General features: G+C 42.5%; 1 protein-coding gene across 1 annotated transcript in view; it reads right to left on the reverse strand.

The window, feature by feature from the left end:
- Positions 1–3,212: 3,212 nt before the first annotated feature.
- The window catches only part of LOC136632836 (cholesterol 24-hydroxylase-like), a 38,668-nt gene continuing 19,970 nt past the window's right edge, over positions 3,213–21,910 (reverse strand). The window contains exons 3-15 of the mRNA XM_066608061.1: positions 19,777–19,858; positions 18,296–18,366; positions 15,476–15,562; positions 12,949–13,087; positions 9,659–9,769; positions 8,901–9,057; positions 8,639–8,701; positions 8,446–8,518; positions 8,275–8,359; positions 5,321–5,431; positions 4,641–4,729; positions 4,489–4,555; positions 3,213–3,371 (exon numbers count right to left, since the gene is read on the reverse strand). Coding sequence (XP_066464158.1) covers positions 3,213–3,371; positions 4,489–4,555; positions 4,641–4,729; positions 5,321–5,431; positions 8,275–8,359; positions 8,446–8,518; positions 8,639–8,701; positions 8,901–9,057; positions 9,659–9,769; positions 12,949–13,087; positions 15,476–15,562; positions 18,296–18,366; positions 19,777–19,858 — 1,294 coding nt within the window. The remainder of the gene's footprint in view (positions 3,372–4,488; positions 4,556–4,640; positions 4,730–5,320; positions 5,432–8,274; positions 8,360–8,445; positions 8,519–8,638; positions 8,702–8,900; positions 9,058–9,658; positions 9,770–12,948; positions 13,088–15,475; positions 15,563–18,295; positions 18,367–19,776; positions 19,859–21,910) is intronic.

Here is a 21,910-nt window from a genome sequence, read left to right on the forward strand (position 1 = left end):
ACTTCTGCTGTTAACTCATTTCGCCCCCACAGGGATGAGGGGACTCCTGGAGGGTTCTGTTAATCCCCGCAGGGAGTCCCCTTATCACAGTGGTGTCACAATGTTCAGTGATGAGGAGACTGCAGCGGGGACAAAAGAATCCACTGTCACAGTTGCCACAGCTGCGGCAGAGGAGCGTGATACCATCCCATTGCTTTCAATTGGGATGGCGCTACTGCTGTGACAGTTATTGCTGTGGATTCCCCAGCTATTGAAGGAATCCCCTGTGATAGCTGTGGCACAGGAGCACGATGCCATCACATTGCTTTCAATGGGGCGGGCGCTGCTGCTGCCCCATTGAAAGCAATGGAATGAAGGCAACACCTGCAGCAATGATTGTCCTCCAGAAAGTGCTTCCTTTCATTGGCTGAGCGCTGTGACCAATCAGAGGCAGCGCTCAGCTGTCATTCAATGAATGGCTGAGCGCTGCCTCTGATTGGTCACAGCATTCAGCCAATCAGAGGCAGCACTTTCTGGAGTTGGGGATTTTTCAATCCCTGGCCACCAGGATACAGAAGACTACTGCCGGGGATGGGGAGAAGAGATGGACAGCGCTTCTAGGAGAGTTAATGGGTTTTTTTTACAACTAGGGATGATTTTCAGGGAAGGGCTTATATTTCAAGCCCTTCCCCGAAATCATTGTTGCAGTGGTTGTGTTCATCCCATTGCTTTCAATAGGGGGGCAGCAGGCCCCATTAAAAGCAATGGGATGGCATTGTGCTCCTCTGCCACAGCTGTGACAGCTGTAGCAGGGGATTCTTTTGTTCCGACTGCAGTCCCATCATCACTGAACACAGTTACAGTGCTCTCACAGTGTTCAGTGATGAGGGGACCTTCGTGGAGCAGCTGCTCCAGTGAACGGGCAAAGTTTCATGTGCAAGCAGCGGTTTTTTTTCACACACATAAGCACGCAAAAAAAACACACTCATGTGAATGAGGCCTGACTCAGCAATCCAGCAGGTCAAAAACCGAACCAAACTTTGGCTCTGATAAGAGATTATCTTGCAGCTGACATGTTCTGACTGCAACCAACCTCTCAGCAGGCCTTCAGGGTTTCTCTCATGGCTCACAACTTGGGCACACACAACTATGCACCGAATGCTCATGCTTTCTAGTGCACTTCACCACCGCAGCACCACAACAACAGCTTGCCTTTTATACCAAAACAGGCACAATCCTGTGGGACAAAACATGTCCTACTAATCATCCATTAGATGCGCGGTGACGTGCCGATGTACAGCTTCCAATGGTCACCGTGCCTGAGAAAGAGACCGGTCCTACAATGTCCACATGGGCCACAAAAGAGACTGTTAAACAAATCAGTTTTATAATACACAATGGCAATGCACAATAATCAGGGTCGGACTAGGATTAAAAAACAGGGCTGGCACATAAACCATATTGCAGAATAATAGTGGGGCGTAATGCAAGGTAACAAGAAATTGTGCTTTTGGCCGGATTCACAAGTCTGTATTTACACATGCATTTCCGCATAAAAATGTTGTGTGCGCGATATGCAGATAATAGAACCCATTGACTTTAATGGATTTATTCACATACGCGTATTTGTCCTGCGTATTTCGGTCCTGCAAAAAAAATATGCCGCATGCTCAATTTTTCTGAGGAAAGAACACATATTGAACTAATTACACTAGTTGGCAATTTCAATGGCTGAGAGCATTGGTGTGTGTTTTTTTGCGCATGCAAATATGCACGATTTGCACACGCAAAAAGTACAGTAAAAAACACACATGCATGCTCAAATACGCAATGCCCATTCCGCAAATGCACGTGTAAATATGCATACAACTGTGTGAAGCCGGCCTAAGACCAGTCTCAGATGAGTGTATTGTCTGTAATATGGACGAGTGTCTCAACATGAGGACCAAAAATCACAGCATCATGTGAATCAGTACACCTGCAGATAAACCAGGACATTAATCCACATTACAGGGGCATAAATGTGCCAATAGAAAGCTTGTCTGAAACTGATTTACTCAATAGGAGCTGAAAAGGAGGCCAGGAGCAAGAGCATTATTATCTGTTGTTAACTATTGGTTTAATCCAATAGATCGGGGCTTCTCAAACAGTTTCTATGAGCGTCTCAGCAACTAATTTTTGGTGATGACAGGACCTCACTAGTAAACAAATACTACCAAGTAGTGCCAGTATGTAGTGCCTATATTACTTCCACCAGTGCCAAACATTTGTCACCTTGCAGTGCACATATCACTAGCCCAGTGCAGTACAAAATATCACCACAGCAGCACCAAATACCACATTGCAGTATAAAATATCAGCCCAACAGCGCAAAATATCACCTCAGCAGCGCCACAACTACCACAGAGCAGCATAAAATATTGTCCCAATAGTGCAAAATGAGTACCACAGTGCAGCACAAAATATCAGCCAAACATCGCAAAATTCCACAGACCAGCACAAAATATCATCTCAACAGCGTCAGATAAGTACCAGAGTGCGGCCCAAAATATGGTCCAACAGCACCAAACAAGTATCACAAGGGAGCTGAAAGTATTGCCTCAAAAACGCCAGATAAATACCACAGCACAGCACAAATTATCCTTCCAGCTGCACCAAACATCACAAAATAGCTCAAATGGCAGCATTTTACACCCAACTTCCCCACTGGCAGCAGCACTTTAACCTCTAACCATCCATCCTCCACTGACACTGGCACTGTTCGCCTTACCTCTCCCCCCAGACTTGCATGTGATGTTGGGTGTGCAAGGAGAGCTCTATAGGCTCTTACGTCTGTAGATAGCTGTTCAACTACATGGTGAAGGACCTATGATGGTCATGCAGCACAAGTCCTTCATCCATTCTAGGCTCGGAAACTGTGAGTGCAGTTTGATCTTTGGCAGTGACAGCCGACACACTAGATTGACCAGCCCACATATACAATGCTTATATTCAGTATTTCTATAGACATAATAACCTGTACAACATAAACAATTTGCTGATTGCGTTTTGACACATATAAAAAAAACCACAAACACATTCATCCATGTGGTCCAACTAGTTGTGTAGACTCAGAAGGGAAACCCAAAATATCTACCCAAATTCATTCATTTGGTCCAAAATTACTGGGTTTATGTGGGAATATGGTGCAAATATGTCTGACTGCATCGATCTTAATTTTTTTGTTCCTTTGATTATTTTGCAGATTTGTGCTCCGCTCGAGATTTCAGTCTGCAGATCACACCATCCATAGGACGCAGACTCCCAGTATCCAAGATCCTGAAGCTCTGTCCTTCCACCAGCTCAAATTCAAATCTCTGCAGAAGCTTGGCCATGATGACCTTTGCTTCCATCTGTACAGAGGAAACACAGATATTACATGGGACAGGCTGTAACATTTGTACATCAGTAGATTACAAGAGATATTTCTTCCCTTTGGTGGCTGCCTTCTTTTAAGGTCCCAATCTAGATCAGGGGTACACAACCTGCAGCCTGGAGGCCATGAGGCCCACAAAGCCATTCTTTATGCCACCCAACTATGCAGACAGAGAAATGCTTGTCTTTGTAGCATCTGTGGACAGGCCATAAATATCTCAGTTGGTAATATCCCTTTAAGTATTTCTGTGGTCCTTGGGAGTGGTTCGAAATGACAATTCGGCCCTCGGACCAAAAAAGGTTGTGCACCTCTGATCTAGATCCTGCTCCATTTGTGGTACTTAGGATCTTGTCCTCACATGGTGAATGTTGGTGCTCTACTGTGAGCACCATATAGATTTTTACATGTATTGTATAAGGAACTTGGGTGCTCGATGGAGTAATGTGATCCCCACATTGGCAGGGATCAGTTCACGCTCATTTATCCTAATGTAAGACTAATCTAAGTCTCTGAGCCAAAAATATGCACCATTGGTGTAGGTTCAGGTACCACCTTATAATCATTACTAGAGATGAGCGAGTATACTCGCTAAAGGCAATTGCTCGAGCAAGCATTGCCTTTAGCAAGTACCTGCCCGCTCGCGACGAAAGGTTCGGCTGGCGGCGGGCAGGGAGCTGTGGGGGAGAGCGGGGCGGAACGGAGAGGAGATCTCTCTCTCCCCCTCCCCCCCCCCCCCCCCCGCTCCCTCCTGCTGACAGCCGCTACTCACCGCTCCCCCGCGCCGGCACCCGAACCTTTAGTCTCGAGCGGGCAGGTACTCGATAAAGGCAATGCTCGCTCGAGCAATTGCCTTTACCGAGTATACTCGCTCATCTCTAATCACTACAAAGGAATACACAGGCCCCAGAAATATTATTTTGTCCTTTATACTGGGCAGTGTGGTGGCTTAGTAGTTACCACTGTTGCTTTCCAACAGGGACTGATGGGAGTGATAACTGCTGTGGACGTTCATAAGCAACAAGAAATAATAAATAAATATACTAAAATAGCCTCTACCCTTTAATGTCTTTAATCAGTTATTATCATGCACCTACCTGAGCAAATACTTGACCGATACATGACCGTGGTCCGAGGGAAAATGGAAAGTAAGCATAGCCAGGCCTGTATGTGTAAAGCAAATAATTATATTCACTGTATAATGCACTGGGCAATATGTATTATATTACAGTATGAATACCACACTTACTTGGGAGCATCAGGATGAAATCTGTCTGGGTTGAAAACCAAGGGATCTGGGTAGAATTTCTCCATCCGACCCATGATGTAAGAATTAAACTAGGGAGAAGAAATCCCAGACAATCTGAGAAGCTATAATAGTTAGTATGATGTCACCACCTACCACCACCTTATTGTCCTTTTTCTTGAGTTTAGTTATAAAAAAGACCTATCACTGTAATTGGAAATGAATTTGCCCAGAGAAAATATCTGAGCTACAGTATCTCCACAATTTGTATTTACAATCTACTTAATTAGCACTTAATGAGCTGATTTCTAGTTAGCTCCCTAGACTTCCTGCAGTATTTATACCATAGGACCTTATTCTTGACTTGCCTGAGAGTCTGGGAGTGTCTATGCATTTACTCCTAGGTTTTAGCCTAGGAGCTGACAAGCCAAGTCCACTTTGCTATAACTTGCTTGGTCAGTCAAAGCCTGCTAAGCTCTGGTATACCGCCATCCCCGTCTGTTTGTCTGTGCTGCCAAGCTCTCTCGTGATTGCCAGTCAGATTGCGGCTTTAATGATCAATCAATAACACATATGGTAGGTGTCATTATAACTATGAAGAATTTCAATTAAATTTATTACATTCTGTGCAAAATTTTGTCTCTCCATAATTACAACATAGATCACCACAGTCTATCGCTTACCATGAGAGTTGTTCTAGGAGGAATCTTCACCCCTTCGATGACCATTTCCTCTGCTAGGGTTCTTGATGTCCCAGGAGCTGTTGGGTACAATCGTAAGGTTTCTTTTAAGACCTGGTAGGAAAAAGAAAATTCTTTTGTGTGTTCCACAATTCAACAGAAACAAATAATCCTTGCCAGCTAGAACTCCTGACAACAGTTACTTACTGGACAAAATTCCAGCATGATCTTTTGATCTTAGGCAACTTTAAGGTCCAATAGCTGTGGTGGCTCATACAGTACATTTCCTTCAATCTCCTTTGCTCCATGCTATGTAACGGGGAGCAACTTTCTACTACAGGGTGTCCCAATATGTATACACACTTTAACATGAAAAGAATCTTCATAAAAGCTTTATTAATAGATTTATATAAATATCAACGGATAGCTGTAAGTCAGGTTTGACTTCTGCAATCACATTAAGTGCTCAAAGTGGTCATCATTAACATCCAGACATTTCTGATTTTGGTGAACTATTGTACGAACACCACTGGTGCCTGAAAATCCACCATACCTCTACCATTTTACTTGACTCTCCACATGGAGGCTTTAGCAATCGTGTGACTACTGACATCTTTAGAGACAAGATATGACTACATATTGCCGCCATGTACTGCACTCAATTCAGACTTTGAAAAAGTGCATAGAAAAATACTATTGAAATGTGTATACATTTTTTGGAACATCCTGTATAAACCATTATTTTGATTCTCAAGCTTGTGTAAGAAAGGGGGTCTTATGTTTAGGCAGTTCTGAATCTAGAGGATCATCTTCTCTAAAATCCAGCCTTTGGACAGTTTGTAATAATGTAGGACTTCTTGAAATAAAATCATGATGCCAGGCAGCATAACTTAACTAGTCCTGGCTCAAGGGCTAAGCATCCAGCTAGCCTACATATTTCTACAAAAGATGAAGGGTTTTACAGTACCATTATGCCTTGCTGTATGTAGTCCAATACCTTAAACGCCTATGCCGATTATTGCGCTATGATAAATCCTAATGGTTATGTATTGTGGCATCCATTTGTAACAGAAGCCATGCCACATTGCCTTATCCAATACACAAAACGGATAGCACCAGTAACCAATGGACCCTTGTGGTTCCACTGTGGTGTTTGTTATTTTGATGTCAAGAATACTGCAAGATTTAAGTAATTTGCATTGAGTATGGTTGTTAATAAGTGAAAATTTCTTAATTTGAAATGCATGCTTGTTGGTCTTTGTACACTAGGAAGATAGATGGTATTATTCTATGTGGGGCAGCAAAGGTCCAAAGTGTCATTATACACTCTTTGTCAGAAAAAATCTAGCACCTAGAAGGAATTGTCATTTTACAGCAAAACTTAGCTTGCAGTTACATCTCAGGCAGATATACAAATGATTAGAGTTGTGGCGTGATTAAATGAACGGTCTTCCCACCTGAAGCCTTAAAAGTGGTCCCCCCCCCCCCCTTGACCTATAGAAAGGCTCTCAAAGTCTACTTGTGTGTAGTGACCTCTTTTTCCACTTGTGTAAAACTTGTTGACCCCTAGATATGCCTCTACAATGCAATTTCAAAGAGATTTCGCCCCAGTTAACAGACTTTGAGAGGAAACACATAATTGGAATGCAAGAAGCTGGATGGTCATATCAACGAATTGCCCGCCTCCTGGGCCGTTCTGACCAGAATGTTAGTAGGTGTTGGAACTAGTGGATAGATGAAGCTACGCACACAAGGTGACCGGCTCAGGACTTTCTTGACAAACCAGAAGTTAAGAGAATCACCTGACATGCACAAACAGCTCCAACTGTGCCATTGTCTGCCATCCAGAGACAGGTGGTACCATCGTTACAGGCCTTGGTGTCTGTTGGAACCATTTACAGTCACTTGGCTGAAGGACATTCTGTCTCATGCACCCATTATGTGTACTGTCTTTGACACCCACTGTTGCCTCAGTTTTCAGTGGTGTGGTGAATGATACAACTGGACTGCTACCGAGTGAACGACGAATCAAGGATTAGTTTTGGCACTAACAATGGTTGTGTTCATGTCTGGAAACCTAGAGTTGAGTACCTCAATCTTGCGTTTGTTGTGAAGCTGCACACTGCCCCACTGCTGGTGTGATGGTCTAAGGGGGCCATTGCATATCACAGTTAGTCACCCCTAGTAGTGGTACGAGGCACAATGACAGCTCAGCGATATGTTCAGGATATCTTGCAGCCATATGTGTTCTTCTCATGGCGGCTTCCAAGAGGCATTTTGCATTAGGATAATGCTCGGCCGCACACAGCCAGGGTAGTACAGGAATGGCTCCTCCAGATTACCACACTTATGTTGCCTGTCCAGACGCCAGATGTATTGCCAATAGTATTTGGGAAGCCATCTTCATAAGCCCTACAAGTTTGCAAAATCTAGAGGTTCAGTTACAGCAAATGTGAACAGGGTACTAGAGCCTCCATGCCTGCCCGTATCACATCTTGTATACAAGCTAGAGGCGGTACAACAGGGTACTAGAGCCTCCATGCCTGCCCGTATCACATCTTGTATACAAGCTAGAGGCGGTACAACAGGGTACTAGAGCCTCCATGCCTGCCCGTATCACATCTTGTATACAAGCTAGAGGCGGTACAACAGGGTACTAGAGCCTCCATGCCTGCCCGTATCACATCTTGTATACAAGCTAGAGGCGGTACAACAGGGTACTAGAGCCTCCATGCCTGCCCGTATCACATCTTGTATACAAGCTAGAGGCGGTACAACAGGGTACTAGAGCCTCCCTTCAAGTGTTCAGTTCTCCACAATAAATTATCCTTTTGATCTGATATTGCAATCACTTATTTATATCAATGTCACAATCACACAGAGAAAGTTCCATTGGATTCCGACAACTCCTTCTAGGTGCTTGATCTTTTTTTGACAATTATTGTATTTCTCAGTACCTGAGAAAGATATTTCAGTTTTCCAAGATCTTCATGTTCAATGTTTCTTTTAGAGCCAATAATGTCATCCACTTCAGATTGAACCCTGAGGAATCAAGAATATTATCAGAGGAGCTACTAATATGATGGTAAAACTACAAACTACTCAACTGATAAATGGAGTTGATTTACCTTGTCAGGATCTCTGGGTTTCGTGCTAATTCCATCAGAGTAAAAGCTAGCTGGTTAGCTGTTGTTTCTTGACCTGAAACCATTTGCAAATCAATCTTTTTGTAATAGATAGTTGTGATTAATAAACATAACAGAAAATAGACGCAAGATAAATTAATCTCACAAAATATTAATCTTATTCAGAATTACTGACCTGCAAGGAAGAACGTGACAAAGTTATCTATTAAATCCTCCAGACTGCAGCCATCTTCCAACTCTGAAAGGACGAATTGAAGGAGATTATTAGACACTAGAATGTATTTATGTCTCTATCTCTAACCACAGCCAGTTTTGTAATTCCCTGCCAGGAGTGTCATAAACTATCAATCACTGCAGTAAATGGATTATACTGTACATAAACCCAAGACAGTCAAAAACACCTTCATTTCTACACAATCACCATTCTTTGTACATACTTGCCCCTTTAATAATCTGTGTAAGGATATCCACAGGAGTGTCTTCTCCATCCTGAATTGCCTTCATTCTTCGCTCAATACATTCTTGGCCAGTTTTCCTGAGGAATTTGATATTCCTTTTGACATCTTTGATAAAGGCCTGTTTTCCTGGAGTATACTATAAAAAGAAACACCAATGGTTTTATCCTATAACCAAGCAGACAACATGCAAAACTGAATATCAGCTGGAGTAGAATCATCACATGTATTACTGTATATTGTCATGGATTATAACACCAAAAGGAGACATTTCCCATGTTATGCAATGTATTAACTCCGCTACAGCCCTTTTTTTGTTTTTTCTTTTTTATTATTTCCTCCCCACCTTCAAAAAGTCATAACTTTTAAATTTTTCTGATGACTTAGGTAAATGAGGGCTTGTGTTTGCAGGGTAAGTTGTATTTTCCAAAGTGCTTTGAGCACTGGAATAGGAAACAAAATTTCACAGCTGCACGTTGTTTGTATGAATCGGCCATCACAAAATAGGCGAAAAACTATACTTGTTGGAAAAAAAATCACTGTAGCCGAACACAGCTTTCCCCAACACCATCGGCTGGCATACCTCCTCAGAAGACTTCCACAGACATTCATATAGCAATTAAAGTCTGTACTATTAATGCCCCACCCACCAGAAGAAGATTTCTGTTTTTTCTAGGTACCTCCATGTATGTTGATTTTTTTCTCTGACCCTTGTGGCAGTAATACAGGCAAATACATACCTGGGTTAAGGGATTTCGTGTTTCAGTCATTCCTCTCATAACAGTTGAAATGGCTCTGGGAAATGGCGTGTGATCATCATGAAGAGAATTCAGCTCCATCCCAAAGGCAACCTGGAATAGATCCCGGTATATGCATATAATAACAAATTTGGGCTGCCTGTCCACGGGTGAGATGTCATAGCGAGATCCGCCACGATAAATTGCCAGCGGAGCTCGCATGATACGCTTTCCGTAGGATAACTATGGAAAGCGCAGCCCAACATCCACAAGCGGAGAATCATAGTGATCCTCCGCTTGTGTGATTAAAATCGCGCCATGTTGCGTTTCTTTGCGGTGAGCCTATCAATTAGAGGGGCAGAATATCTGACAAGATCATGCCCAACTTCCTGCTCCTATTCCCCTAGCACCCATTCCTTCCCCTCCTTTCTTCCCTCCCATGTGAAGCCTATTGGGCAAAACTGGTAATCAAATTTTCCTTTCATGTTCTTTCAGATGATTCTAAGTTCTTGTCGCAGGCAGAGATTAGTGATGATAGATATGGAGTTGCACGTGTTAATCCTCTATTTTATCTCCAGCTTTGGCATGCATTTCGGACTTAGTTTTGGTCCTTAAAAATTGTAGTTGCCCACTTTAAGCTTGAGAAACTGATTAGAAGCCGGGAGCTTTTGAAAACCCTTAATACAGTTATAAATAAATAAAAAATAAATCTTGTCATTATAGCGCCAACTTATTCTGCAGCGCTTTCAGGTACTTTATTTATTAATTACTCCCCACCAAGATCGGTACTCATTTTACTGACCTCAGTAGGATGGAAGGCTGAGTCAACCTTGAAAATGCTCTGCCACACATAATTCAGTCTTTCCCTTTCTAATTGTGTGGCAATGAGATCTTATCCTGGAATTGTATTGGGTAAAGAGGACAAAAACTAAGAGTCAGGCTGAGGTCTCATCGCCACACAATTAGAGGGAAAGACTGAATTACCTGTGGCAAAACATTTTTGAGGTCACAGACACAACATGAAGCAGAAGAGAGTTTTCATGCTGAATGAAAACTTCAAGTCACAGCATCACATAAGAATTTGGGAGTATAAATTTATCGCCAATTTTAATACCTTCATGAATGGAATGAACCTCGGAGAGGCGTTCTTGCATCAGTGGAGAATATGAAAGGTCTGAAGGAGATCAAGAGGTGTGTCCTTGAGGAGAGCACACAGGGGGTGTGCGAAGACACCTGTGGGGCGAGGGGGGGGGGCGAGGAATGGCATTGTCTCTCCCCAAGGAGAGCACCCAGAAGGGATGCTTCCATCCAATAGGTGGCGCTGCAGTGGTATTGTTCCATCTTCCTTGTTTGTAGGTCTGAAGGAGAGATCTCACAGTCCTTGTCGCTGGACTAATAACTTTTTACTGTTATGGTCATCCCTTCCTGCTATTTATCTAAATGCTATTAATCCCAACATGTCTGTGCCCTCTTACCCTCTGTCTCTGAAATTTATCTAGTGCAAATTAAGTTCACCATGTTTGTGCTCATGTGATCATGTGTATTTATTAAATATGTCTTTAGTTTTGTTCCATTATGCCTGAGGAAGGACCCCGAGAGGTCTGAAAGCTCACTATAACATCATGTCTTTTTGTTAGCCATTAAAAGGTATCATATCTACAAGATTACTTGATTTCTCTTACTGTGGAACAATCACATCTTGGATTTAATCAATAGTTTAGTCTAGGAAATAGAGATTAGCGAGCATGCTTGGATAAGGCAGTTACTCGAGCGAGCATCGCTCTTCTCAAGTAACTGCATTCTTGTCCGAGCGTGCTCGCTAGTGATGAGCGAGTATACTCGCTAAGGGCAATTCCTCGAGCGAGCATTGCCCTATAGCGAGTACCTGCCCACTTGAGACAAAAGGTTCGGGTGCCGGCGGCGGGCAGGGAGCGGCAGGGGAGAGCGGGGAGGAACGGAGGGGAGATCTCTCTCTCCCCCCCACCCCCCCTGCTGACTGCCGCTACTCACCGCTCCCCCGCGCCGGCACCCGAACCTTTTGTCTCGAGCGGGCAGGTACTCGCTAAGGGCAATGCTCGCTCGAGCAATTGCCCTTAGCGAGAATACTCGCTCATCTCTAGTGCTCGCTCATCTCTACTAGGGAACATATAATAAGATTTTTTTTCAGCTTTCTACTTTTTTGTGCCAGGAAAATAATTATTATTGCTTGGAAATCCCCTGATGTCCCTTTGGTCGCACACTGGATCCAACTTGTAAATAAATATGTTCCACTATACAAAATTTTATACCTCAATAGAGAGTGTTTACACAAATTTGAAAAAGTTTAGTATCGTTTGGTTTAGCGTTTTGGTTCCCATGACCATCTCGGAGTTTGATATTTTGATAGTAATCATATGGGATGCCAGGGTTGATGCTGGATATCTGTATGAATGACGGGTGTGTGTGACTGTATGTTGGTCAGTCGTCTCCTCTGTCATAGGTTCTATTAATGTTATCAGACTTTTTGGGACTGTGTCCTATTTATTAGCCTGTGACTTTATTTCAATATTATACCATATCTTTTATACGATCTCGTTATTTCTGATCTGATTTGCACTGTATAATCAACTACCTGTTTCTGATTTTATATATATGCAACATTACTGTGACAACTGAGCAACATGACTTGTTTGTTTTATGGTTATGCGTACCTTTATTGCAAATGAAAAAATGAAAAAAAAATAAAGCCTTTAAAAAGAAAAGGATCATGTCCAACTTACTGAGCTTTCTTCCTAATTTAATGTGTACTTTCTTCATCTATCTTTATTAATATTTGGCTTGCTATATTAGGTTATTGACTCTCCATTACTGTGTTCTGCTTTTGTGTGTGGCTACATGACCACATATGGCCTCTACTGGCATACAATCCAAATACCTATAAGATGAAGGGACTGAGTGACTATCTTATGTGTATGGGGGCCTCCCGACTCTCGCCTTACAAATGATGTTGTGGAGAAGAAGAATAAGGTATACTGAATTTCAACACCTGATCCGTTTGTTCTCTCTAGAGATGACCCACCACTAGAACTATCTGGAGGCAGCTTACTCCCCTCAGTCCATTGAAAAACACATGACTGTTCAGCCAAACCAATAATTAATGTGGGTGGGAGACTTCAGTGTAATGGTTGTTGCAAAGTGAGTGTTGTATGTAATTATTGTATGGAATTGTATGTTGTAAGAAATTAACAGATACATAATTTTTTTATCAGTTTACAAATTTTGAAGAAAATAATCTCCAGATCATTTAGAGTTACCTTGGCAATGACATCCAGTGTTACTCTACTCAACATATCATGCATCCCAACCTGACATTTTCCATCTGCCTTATCTTCCAGCATGTCCACCAGCTCCTCTGCTTTTTGATTGAAAGTACCCATTAATCCTATCAGGTAGCTGGAAAGGAAAGTAATACAATTGAATTCTGATACTGAAACTTTATAAACCAAGTCTTTCAATTTTTTAAAAGGGTCTGACTGGTTTAAAGAACCATTTGTTCAATACTCTATTAGGGAATTCTGAGTCAATAATAGCCATTCATTCACTCATGTATTAGCAAGAGTGAAGAATGGCTGCAAAGAGTCTTCCACTCTGGAGGACACAGCGCATCAATCACTTACATGAACAGCCTTGCTGATTTCAATGATAACTGTGTAATGCTTCCTTTCCCCTGTGGTGGCACTGCACAAAAGTCAAACACTTGATGCGGATTCCCACAGAAGCACTACACCGATGCCTCTACCTCGTGCCAGTCACTGCTCTGGTGGCCCGTACACTTTAGAATACAATTTAAAAATATTACTCTAAACCATAATGCTCTCCACATTGCTGCATTGCCATATATTTCCTCTCTCATCTCTGTCAATCATCCTGTATTCTATATTCTGCTCTCACACTAAAATCGCTCGCATTCTGAACCTCCCACTCCCGTCTTCAAGAGTTTTCTGAAGCTGTACCAGTTCTCTGGAATGTGCTACCCCAGACAATTAGGTTAATCACCAATATCTATTTTTTTAAACGTGTCCTAAAAACACATCGTTCTAGACAAGCCTATCACATTCCCTAATCTAACTCTTATTTGTTTACTGCTCCTCTACATACTTAATCCAATAGTAACCTACCTATACTCCATGCACCATACATATGTATGTACACAGATACCAGCTGGTGATTGTCTCATGTACTTATGTATACTACTGTACTTAATAAAATATGGCTGGTCCGTTGTACAGAACAAGCACTCGGAGCAACTTCAAATGAGGCATGATCATAAGTGATAGACGAGCTAGGGCAAATATTTCAAAAGGTGCTAATCTTGTGGGGTTTCCTTGTGCAATTTTGAGAGCATATCAAGAATACTGTCACCGAGGAAAAAGACCATCTGTGAACAACTGCCAGCAGCCACTGAACGACTATCGACGTGGGAAGAACGGTTAAAGGATCTGGGAATGTTTAGTTTGCAAAAAAGAACGCTGAGAGAAGACTTAATAGTGGTCTACAAATATCTGAAGGGTTGTCACACTGCAGAGGGATCAGCCCTATTCTCATTTGTACAAGGAAAGACTAGAAGCAATGGGATGAAACTAAAAGGGAGGAGACACAGATTAGGTATTAGAAAAAACTTTCTGACAGTGAGGGTGATCAATGAGTGGAACAGGTTACCACGGGAGGTGGTGAGTTGTCCTTCAATGGAAGTCTTCAAACAAAGGCTGGACAAATATCTGTCTGGGATGATTTAGTAAATCCTGCACTGAGCAGGGGGTTGGACCCGATGACCCTGGAGGTCCCTTCCAACTCTACCATTCTATGATCAAATCTGTGTGAAAGCACAGGAGCGATATCGTTAAGATGCTTAGGTGCTTAAGTGTCCAACAGTCATCCAGTGTAAAATTATCCTTACATGTACTGAAAAAAGAATGTGGTCACCAATACAGGAAATCATTGTCCACTGGGCAGAAGAAGAAATTGAATGGAGGACACATAGCAGTGCAAGGTATTTTATGGCTATTAGATTACAGAAATGTTGCTTTTTCTTGTGGAGTTAACCTTTTATAATGAATGCAATGGCAAACTATACTGCCACAGCACATTCCTTGTAATGTAAAAACACCTATTAAGTGCCTCAATTATTGAAATAGGTCACCAAGATGTATACAAAGTTTGTGTAGTGACACAATATTTATTCTTTCCATACTATGGCCCAATCTACACGGGCAGGTTTAATTTGCAGATCCCGCAAATCAAGCCACCCATAGGGAGCATAGGCATCCGCAAATTAATTTAAGCATGCAGATTTGTTTTGCGGACCTTTTAATCCGGAAAGCAAAGTGCAAGATGTTCCATTTTTCTGCGGATTCCGAAGGGACGGCTTTCATTGAAGTCAATGGAAGGCATACGATCCATGGGGACACACGCAGCTGACACTGCGGACATGCCGCGGATCCTGCGGGAAAGCAGGAAATAAAAAAAAACAAAAAAAAACTGTACTGTCCATGTCCGACAGCGAGCCATGAGGACCATGCACAGTACAGCGAACCCGGAAGTGGAGTAATCCGCACGGACACCGCTGCTGTGGAAAACAAGTAAATAGGACTCACTTGCTGTGGGCAGGGCTGGATTCCATGTGGAATTCCCTGCACGGAATCCGACCTGCCCGTGGATATTGGGCCTTTGGATAACTGAAAAGCTATATTCTGGGTGGGTGGGGTGGATTTTTTGAAAGAGCATGGTGTAGCAACAGTTTAGACACAATTTATACTTTAGGTGTCAAAGAGAGGTTCTTACGTTCTGCTGAATGCTGGATCCATAATCCTCCTCTGTTTGTGCCAGTGGTCATAATCTCGATCTGTCAGTAAACCTTGCCCCAAAAATCTGTAAAAAGGATAAAAAACAGTAACAGAAAACCTGTAAAACAAAGTACTAGATACTAAGAAATTTCAAAAACGATTGATAAAGTGAATTACATAATCTGCAAGATTCTCATGGACTGGACAATACACTGGTAGGACTTTTGCAAGAGGTCAATATGCCATGGGCACGCTATTGATTGTACTAGTGCCCACTAAGTCCCTGGACTGTACAGCATTCCACTGACTCACCAGGGACTACGTCCTGTGCCACTGGGTCGCAGAGAGAGAGAGAGATAGTTTTGTTACAATTATCGGGAAAGGTTATCAAAAACTAACCAGTAACTCTTGTCAGTCATCAGGGACATGGTACAGTTTAGTATAAGATATGGTAATAATTCTAATGTTTTGAGCTCATTAATCTTATAAACATAGGAAGCGTCAATCAGAAAATTGCCTGAAAATGATAAACTTTGTACTATAGTTCTCTTTAAAGTTTTGCTCCTATCTTCTAATGCTAACCTGACAGTCCCCACTGCTCTAATGTTTACAGGTAGGTGCCATGACATGTTGTCCATAATATCATGTCCATTTGATTCATAATTAAACTTTATACCCATTAACTTTATAATCAACCAATATCTTTGGTCTCACCGGCTATAGTTCAATTCAGAGAGAATGTCCTTTAGTAATCAACCCAATCACTTTCTTATCTACGAGGGCTCACGGTATCATAGGTTTCAAATTCACTTTGAAGCAGTTTTTACTGCATTATAAAAATCCCACAGGCTACCACTAAAATTTTACTTTTATTAGATAAACCTTAAAAATGCTTACATGCCTCCAAAAAATTAAGACAATACAAAAAAAGAAAGAAAACGCCATTAGTCCAATGCAAATTAACCTGCATGGCGAAGATATGGTGCAAAGATAGACAGGAATACCAGGGCAGATAAACACCTAACCCTATTCTCACCCTATAATAGCAACTTAAGCAGGACCACCATCCTGAAAAGGACGATCCTGCAAGAACCTCCTGATAATCCCCTATAGCACCCCAATGGTATAATGTCAATAAAAGTAGTATAAGCAGGAGGTCAAATAGTAATTGTTATCTTATAGTACATCCATATAAAAAAAACCACACACACAATAACACTTGCTATATTTGGCTGAAAAATAAAGTCATGACAGAGGCGTACATCTGATAATAGGAACAATTAGAAAGCTATGATTTTACAAAGCCAATCATAAGGGAAGAGTGGAAACTATAAATCTCTATCTGTTCTACAATACTATATATACAGTAGTAGGAATGCTTTGACTTCCAGCGCCTTTCTGGAACCCTGGATTGTGGATGAAAGACTTACTTGATACGCCAATCAGGACAACAGGTGCCGATGCGTTTCCCCTTCCAGGGTTATCCCACCATGCACCAGGTGAGTTGATACTCATTTTATATACTAGCTGCCTAGTTGCCAGAAATTCATTTTCTTTTGGTCCCTTCCACTTGGCGCACTCCTGATATATTTGTTTCTTCATTTGATATACAGTAGTAGGAGGTTCTACACTGGTATCTAATGGACTACACTATGATCACTCTCCTTACTTAGACAATGACTTGAGATCAATTACATTGCCAGTTACTTCCTATGTGCACATAGAGTTGGATATACTTTCGGCAGTTACTCAGCTTTTGACCCAGTTCTGCGAAGTCCCGTACTAGGTGGTATGAGCTGTTACAAGAAACACTCTCCCAAGTGAATGTCAAAACCGGCGACTCTCGGGGCCTCTGTGCTCGCACTACCGATCCTACCACCCAGGTTGCAGGAGTGCGGCGCAGGGAAGACCCGGTACTAGTGATCTCCCCTGATCGCCGTAACTCTGGTCCCCGCTGGGTTGCTAGGGACGCAGCGGATGGCGCCCCACGCCGCGTCCCCATTTCCATGCCTACTGGGCGTGCTTCCTTGGCATCCCTCTGTTCAGCAAGGCTAGGAGCGGTGTTCCCAGCGTCTCCCTGATTGTGCCCTGCTGCTGTCAGGCTCCCCGCCCCAATCAGCTGCTGGGGTGGGAGTTTTGACAGCATTTAAATGTGTCTGTTTCCAGTGTTAGTTTGGTCTTCCAGCTGCACCCACGTATTGCTTGACTCCTGTTGTGACCCTGACTTTCTGCTTTCTGGACTTTACTTCATTTTTGGCTGACCCCTTTGTACCGCGTACCCTCCTATCGTCGACCCGGATAGTCTGACCATTCTACTGTTTGTCTCCAGTGTCTGTTTGTCGTTCCTGTGTCCCGCTTCCCTAGTTCACTGTAGGGACCGCCACCCAGTTGTCGCCCTGGGGGTTAGCCCAGGGGGGAAAGTAGGCAGAGACAGGGGTTGCGGGTTTTCTCAGGGACTTCCATTTTCCCGGACCCTGTCCTGACAGTGAAATTAAGCTGCGGCATTACTCATTTCAGTTCTCACAGTCTCTTCTTCATGAGTTGGCTTGGTCATTGAATTACACGGTTCGCTGTAGCCATGAGCCTTTTATATCCCCACATCACAAACCAGTGGTGATGCAGAGACACATAGCTTACTGAGTGATTACATCTGTGAACCAGATGCTAACTCACTCAGATTCCTGTCCACCTATAGCAATACCCTGCTATTACTGCTTTTACAAATGGAAACCACATTACAAAAAACAATCATACATATATACGTTGCCACACAGTGGAGAGGAACCTGATATGCAGATTTCCTTTTAGCGCTTGTTACCTTGCTCCAAACACTGTTTCAATACGTTTATAGAAAGGATCTTTGGGATATTTTGGTGACATCAGAAATTCCTGTGCAAAAAAAACAAAATAAAAAAATGAGACCATAACTGTAAGCTATGTTTCACAGAGGCTTAGTAAAGCGCTAAAATCTAATTTGCAGAAAAACCACTACAGAAGAATAACCTAAAACAACCATTTTATTGATAAATAATTAAAACCATGGCATGTAAAGGGACAAACACATAGTACAAAGGTGAACAAACCCTAAAGATGTGAAAAGGGGATAACAAGGCCCTGATGGATGGTAACGCCCAATAAAGGGGGGATTGTAAGCTGCATAGACCCCCCACATAAATATCACCAGGCTAGCTAGTACCTCGTTGTGGTACCAGCCCTCCGAAATAGAGGACCAAGGAGCCAAAGATGTAGAAAATGCTAAATGTTCAATTGTGCAATTATTATTATTCTAATGTTCTTTTTTATTTCTGCTTACTTTAAAATTGTACACTTTGGTTACTCTATCTACGGCATCGTATCCTGAATCCTGCACTGCTACACCTCCACCCGCGACATTAGAATGGAAAAATCAAGTGATCTGAGAGACTTCAAACAAGGCCTGGTCATCAGTGCCAGTCTCGTTGGGGACAGTAAGTCATAAAACTGCTAACCCTCTGGCATTTTTCATGCAACAGAGTCGAGAATATACTGAGAATGTTATGATTAAGGAAAAATATCCAGCAATAGGGGATTCTGTGGACATAAACTACTCGTCATGAAAAGGGGTCAGAGGAGGATGTCAAGAATTGTTCTGACAAACATGTCGTGCACAGTTAAGCAGATTGCAGTTGAATGCAAAGCTGATGCTCCAACTACAGTGTCCGAATGCACAACTTGTCGTTTCTTAACACAGATGGGCTATAACAGCAGAAAACCAATTGTATTGCCTTTGCTGTGTAATACAAGCACAAAGGGAACTCTCCAGTGAGCAACACAAAAGTTGGATTACTGAGCAGTGGAAAAACATGGCCTAGTCAGATGAGTCCATATTTCTGCTGTATATATGCATATTTCTGTTGCCTCATGCTGATGAAAGGGTCAGAATTTAGCACAAGCAGCATACATCGATAAATCCTGTCAACAGTTGAGGCTGGTAGAGGTGGAGTAAGGATGTGGGAATGTTTTCTTGGCACACCCTTCGCCTATAAAACCTGTAGAAGGACACTAAGAAGACTTGCTGTGGTTCTGAAGGAAAAAGGAGGCCCAACACACTGGGAGTCTCTAATAAAGTGTCCATTCAGTGTATATACAAGGTCAAAGTGGGGTAGAAACTGTGCACTTATGAACATTCATTGGTTTGCTGATATATACAGTATTAGACAGATCAATAAACAGCTGGCAGCACAATGCAGTGATTTGTAATTTCTTTCAGGAGAATACAGAAAGAAAGAGAATTCTGACTACAGACGTTTGGTTACTTGCCTTCACTCCGTCTGGGCTGATAACAAGGACCAATACATCGTGTAATGCATTAATACGTATTATTGGACCGTACTTCTCCACCCTAGAAAATAATGTTAATATGAATGATGTGAACTCATGTGAATTGCCAAATATTAGCAGCAAACTGTAGATTCACGACCACCCTCTTCTCATCCGGGGAAAGTTTATGGCTGGCTTCAAATTTCCACTGCAGCAATACATGCTGGCCATTCCAACAGACGGCTGACCATGTTATAGGTAAAGAAGCCACGTTTGACAGAGCAAGAGTCACTGCTTGTTTGTGGCTATAAATTCTGGCTAATAGGCTGAGGTGAGGGATTGCCTCAGGGTAAAGTCTCACGTAAAAGCTGCTGCACAGCTGGGTTGCAGCAGCAATACAGCTTGCAACCCCTCCGGTGATACAGGTCCATGTAATTTACTAATGAGTTAAGTGTTCCCTATCTGTAGATTCTTAATGGCCACAGTTTGCCTGACAACCCAGCTGTGCTGTGACCGCCACCTTATTAAAAGCATCTTGATCAATTATGTGTCGATCGACAAACCTTCCCCCTTCCTAATCCAAAATTTCTACTGTGATTTGGGCAGGACAATATAAACTGGCGTTGTCATTTGAGCTATTCAAGGGAATGTGCCATAACATTATGATTGGTGGGGCTCTAACCTCCAGCACCCCTGCTGATCATGAGAATCAAGGGATCTTGGTCCCTTCAGTTTATTCCAGCACAGTGGAATTCCAAGTCACCAGCTGTGCAGGAAACTGGTGATGACGTCAGCAGCTCGTTCACTCAGGCGAACAAGAATCGTCACGTATAAAAGGGGCATAAATCTATGGCCCTATTATGTCCATCATTGATATATAAGAAAAAAAACTTTGGTACGGTGTTAGCCAGTAGAGCAAAGTGTGATTGTTCCCAGCAAGAGAAATCAAGTAATCGCTGCGGAATAAGTTGGCGCTATACAAATAAAGATTATTATTATTATTATTATAGATATGATACCTTTTAATGGCTAACAAAAATACATGATGTTAATGCAAGCATTCGGGCTTTTATTCTCAGTCCTTCATCAAGGCATAATGAAATGGATCAGAAGAGACATGCATATTTATACACACATACTTATGACAAGGCACAGACATAGATGTGGCTAATTTGCACTTAAAAGAATAGGGGAAAGTTGGCCTGGTGAAACCTGTAAAAAGAATTTATGTGTTTACCAGTGAGAAGACAATCCCAGATCTCGTGTAGAACTCTGGGCCCATAGGAGAAATACCGTCACAGATAAAGAATTTAAAAATTGAAATTTTATTAGGAATTATTTTAAAAATCAAGGCCAACCAAAGATGCAGGCGCATAGGAGAAATACAAATCACACCAGCCTTGTTGCGGTATCAAATGAATTCTAATGTATTCAAAGTTGTATGTAGTTTATATATCGTAAATGACATCACAGGAAAAGTATATATCTCCAAAATTACTAAGAATACATAAGAGACTACCACTTGAATGATTAACATAAGTTATACCTTTAGGGTGCGTTCACAAGAGCGTATATCGGCTCGGTTTTCACGCCGAGCCGATATACGTCCTCCTCATCTGCAGGGGGGGAGCCTGGAAGAGCCAGAAGCAGGAACTGAGGCTCCCGCCCCCTCTCTGCCTCCTCTCCGCCCCTCTGCACTATTTTCAATGAGAGGAGGCAGAACGGGGGCGGGGCTAAGGTCCGCGAATTAGCCCCGCCTCCGCCCCACCTCTCTTCAATGCAAATAGTGCAGAGGGGTGGAGAGGAGGCAGAGAGGGGGCGGGAGCTCAGTTCCTGCTCCTGGGCTCTTCCAGCCTCCCCTCCTGCACACGAGGACAACGTATATCGGCTCGGCGTGAAAACCGAGCCGATATACGTTCGTGTGAATGCACCCTTAGGGTGTAACTATAACATAAAATGAAAATGTTATGAATTCAGTGAAAAGAAATGCAAGGGAGGCGGTCTGAGAGACTTATCTTCTGTCTGTCTTTATCCCGTACCATTCATTGGTATATAGAAAAGGGTTTGTTTAACCCCTTCACTACTTATACTAGCAGCATGCTATAGCTTCCTAGTCTACAATCTAATAGCAAAA

This window comes from Eleutherodactylus coqui, chromosome 6 (genome assembly GCF_035609145.1).
Source record: "Eleutherodactylus coqui strain aEleCoq1 chromosome 6, aEleCoq1.hap1, whole genome shotgun sequence".
Classification (NCBI taxonomy): domain Eukaryota; kingdom Metazoa; phylum Chordata; class Amphibia; order Anura; family Eleutherodactylidae; genus Eleutherodactylus; species Eleutherodactylus coqui.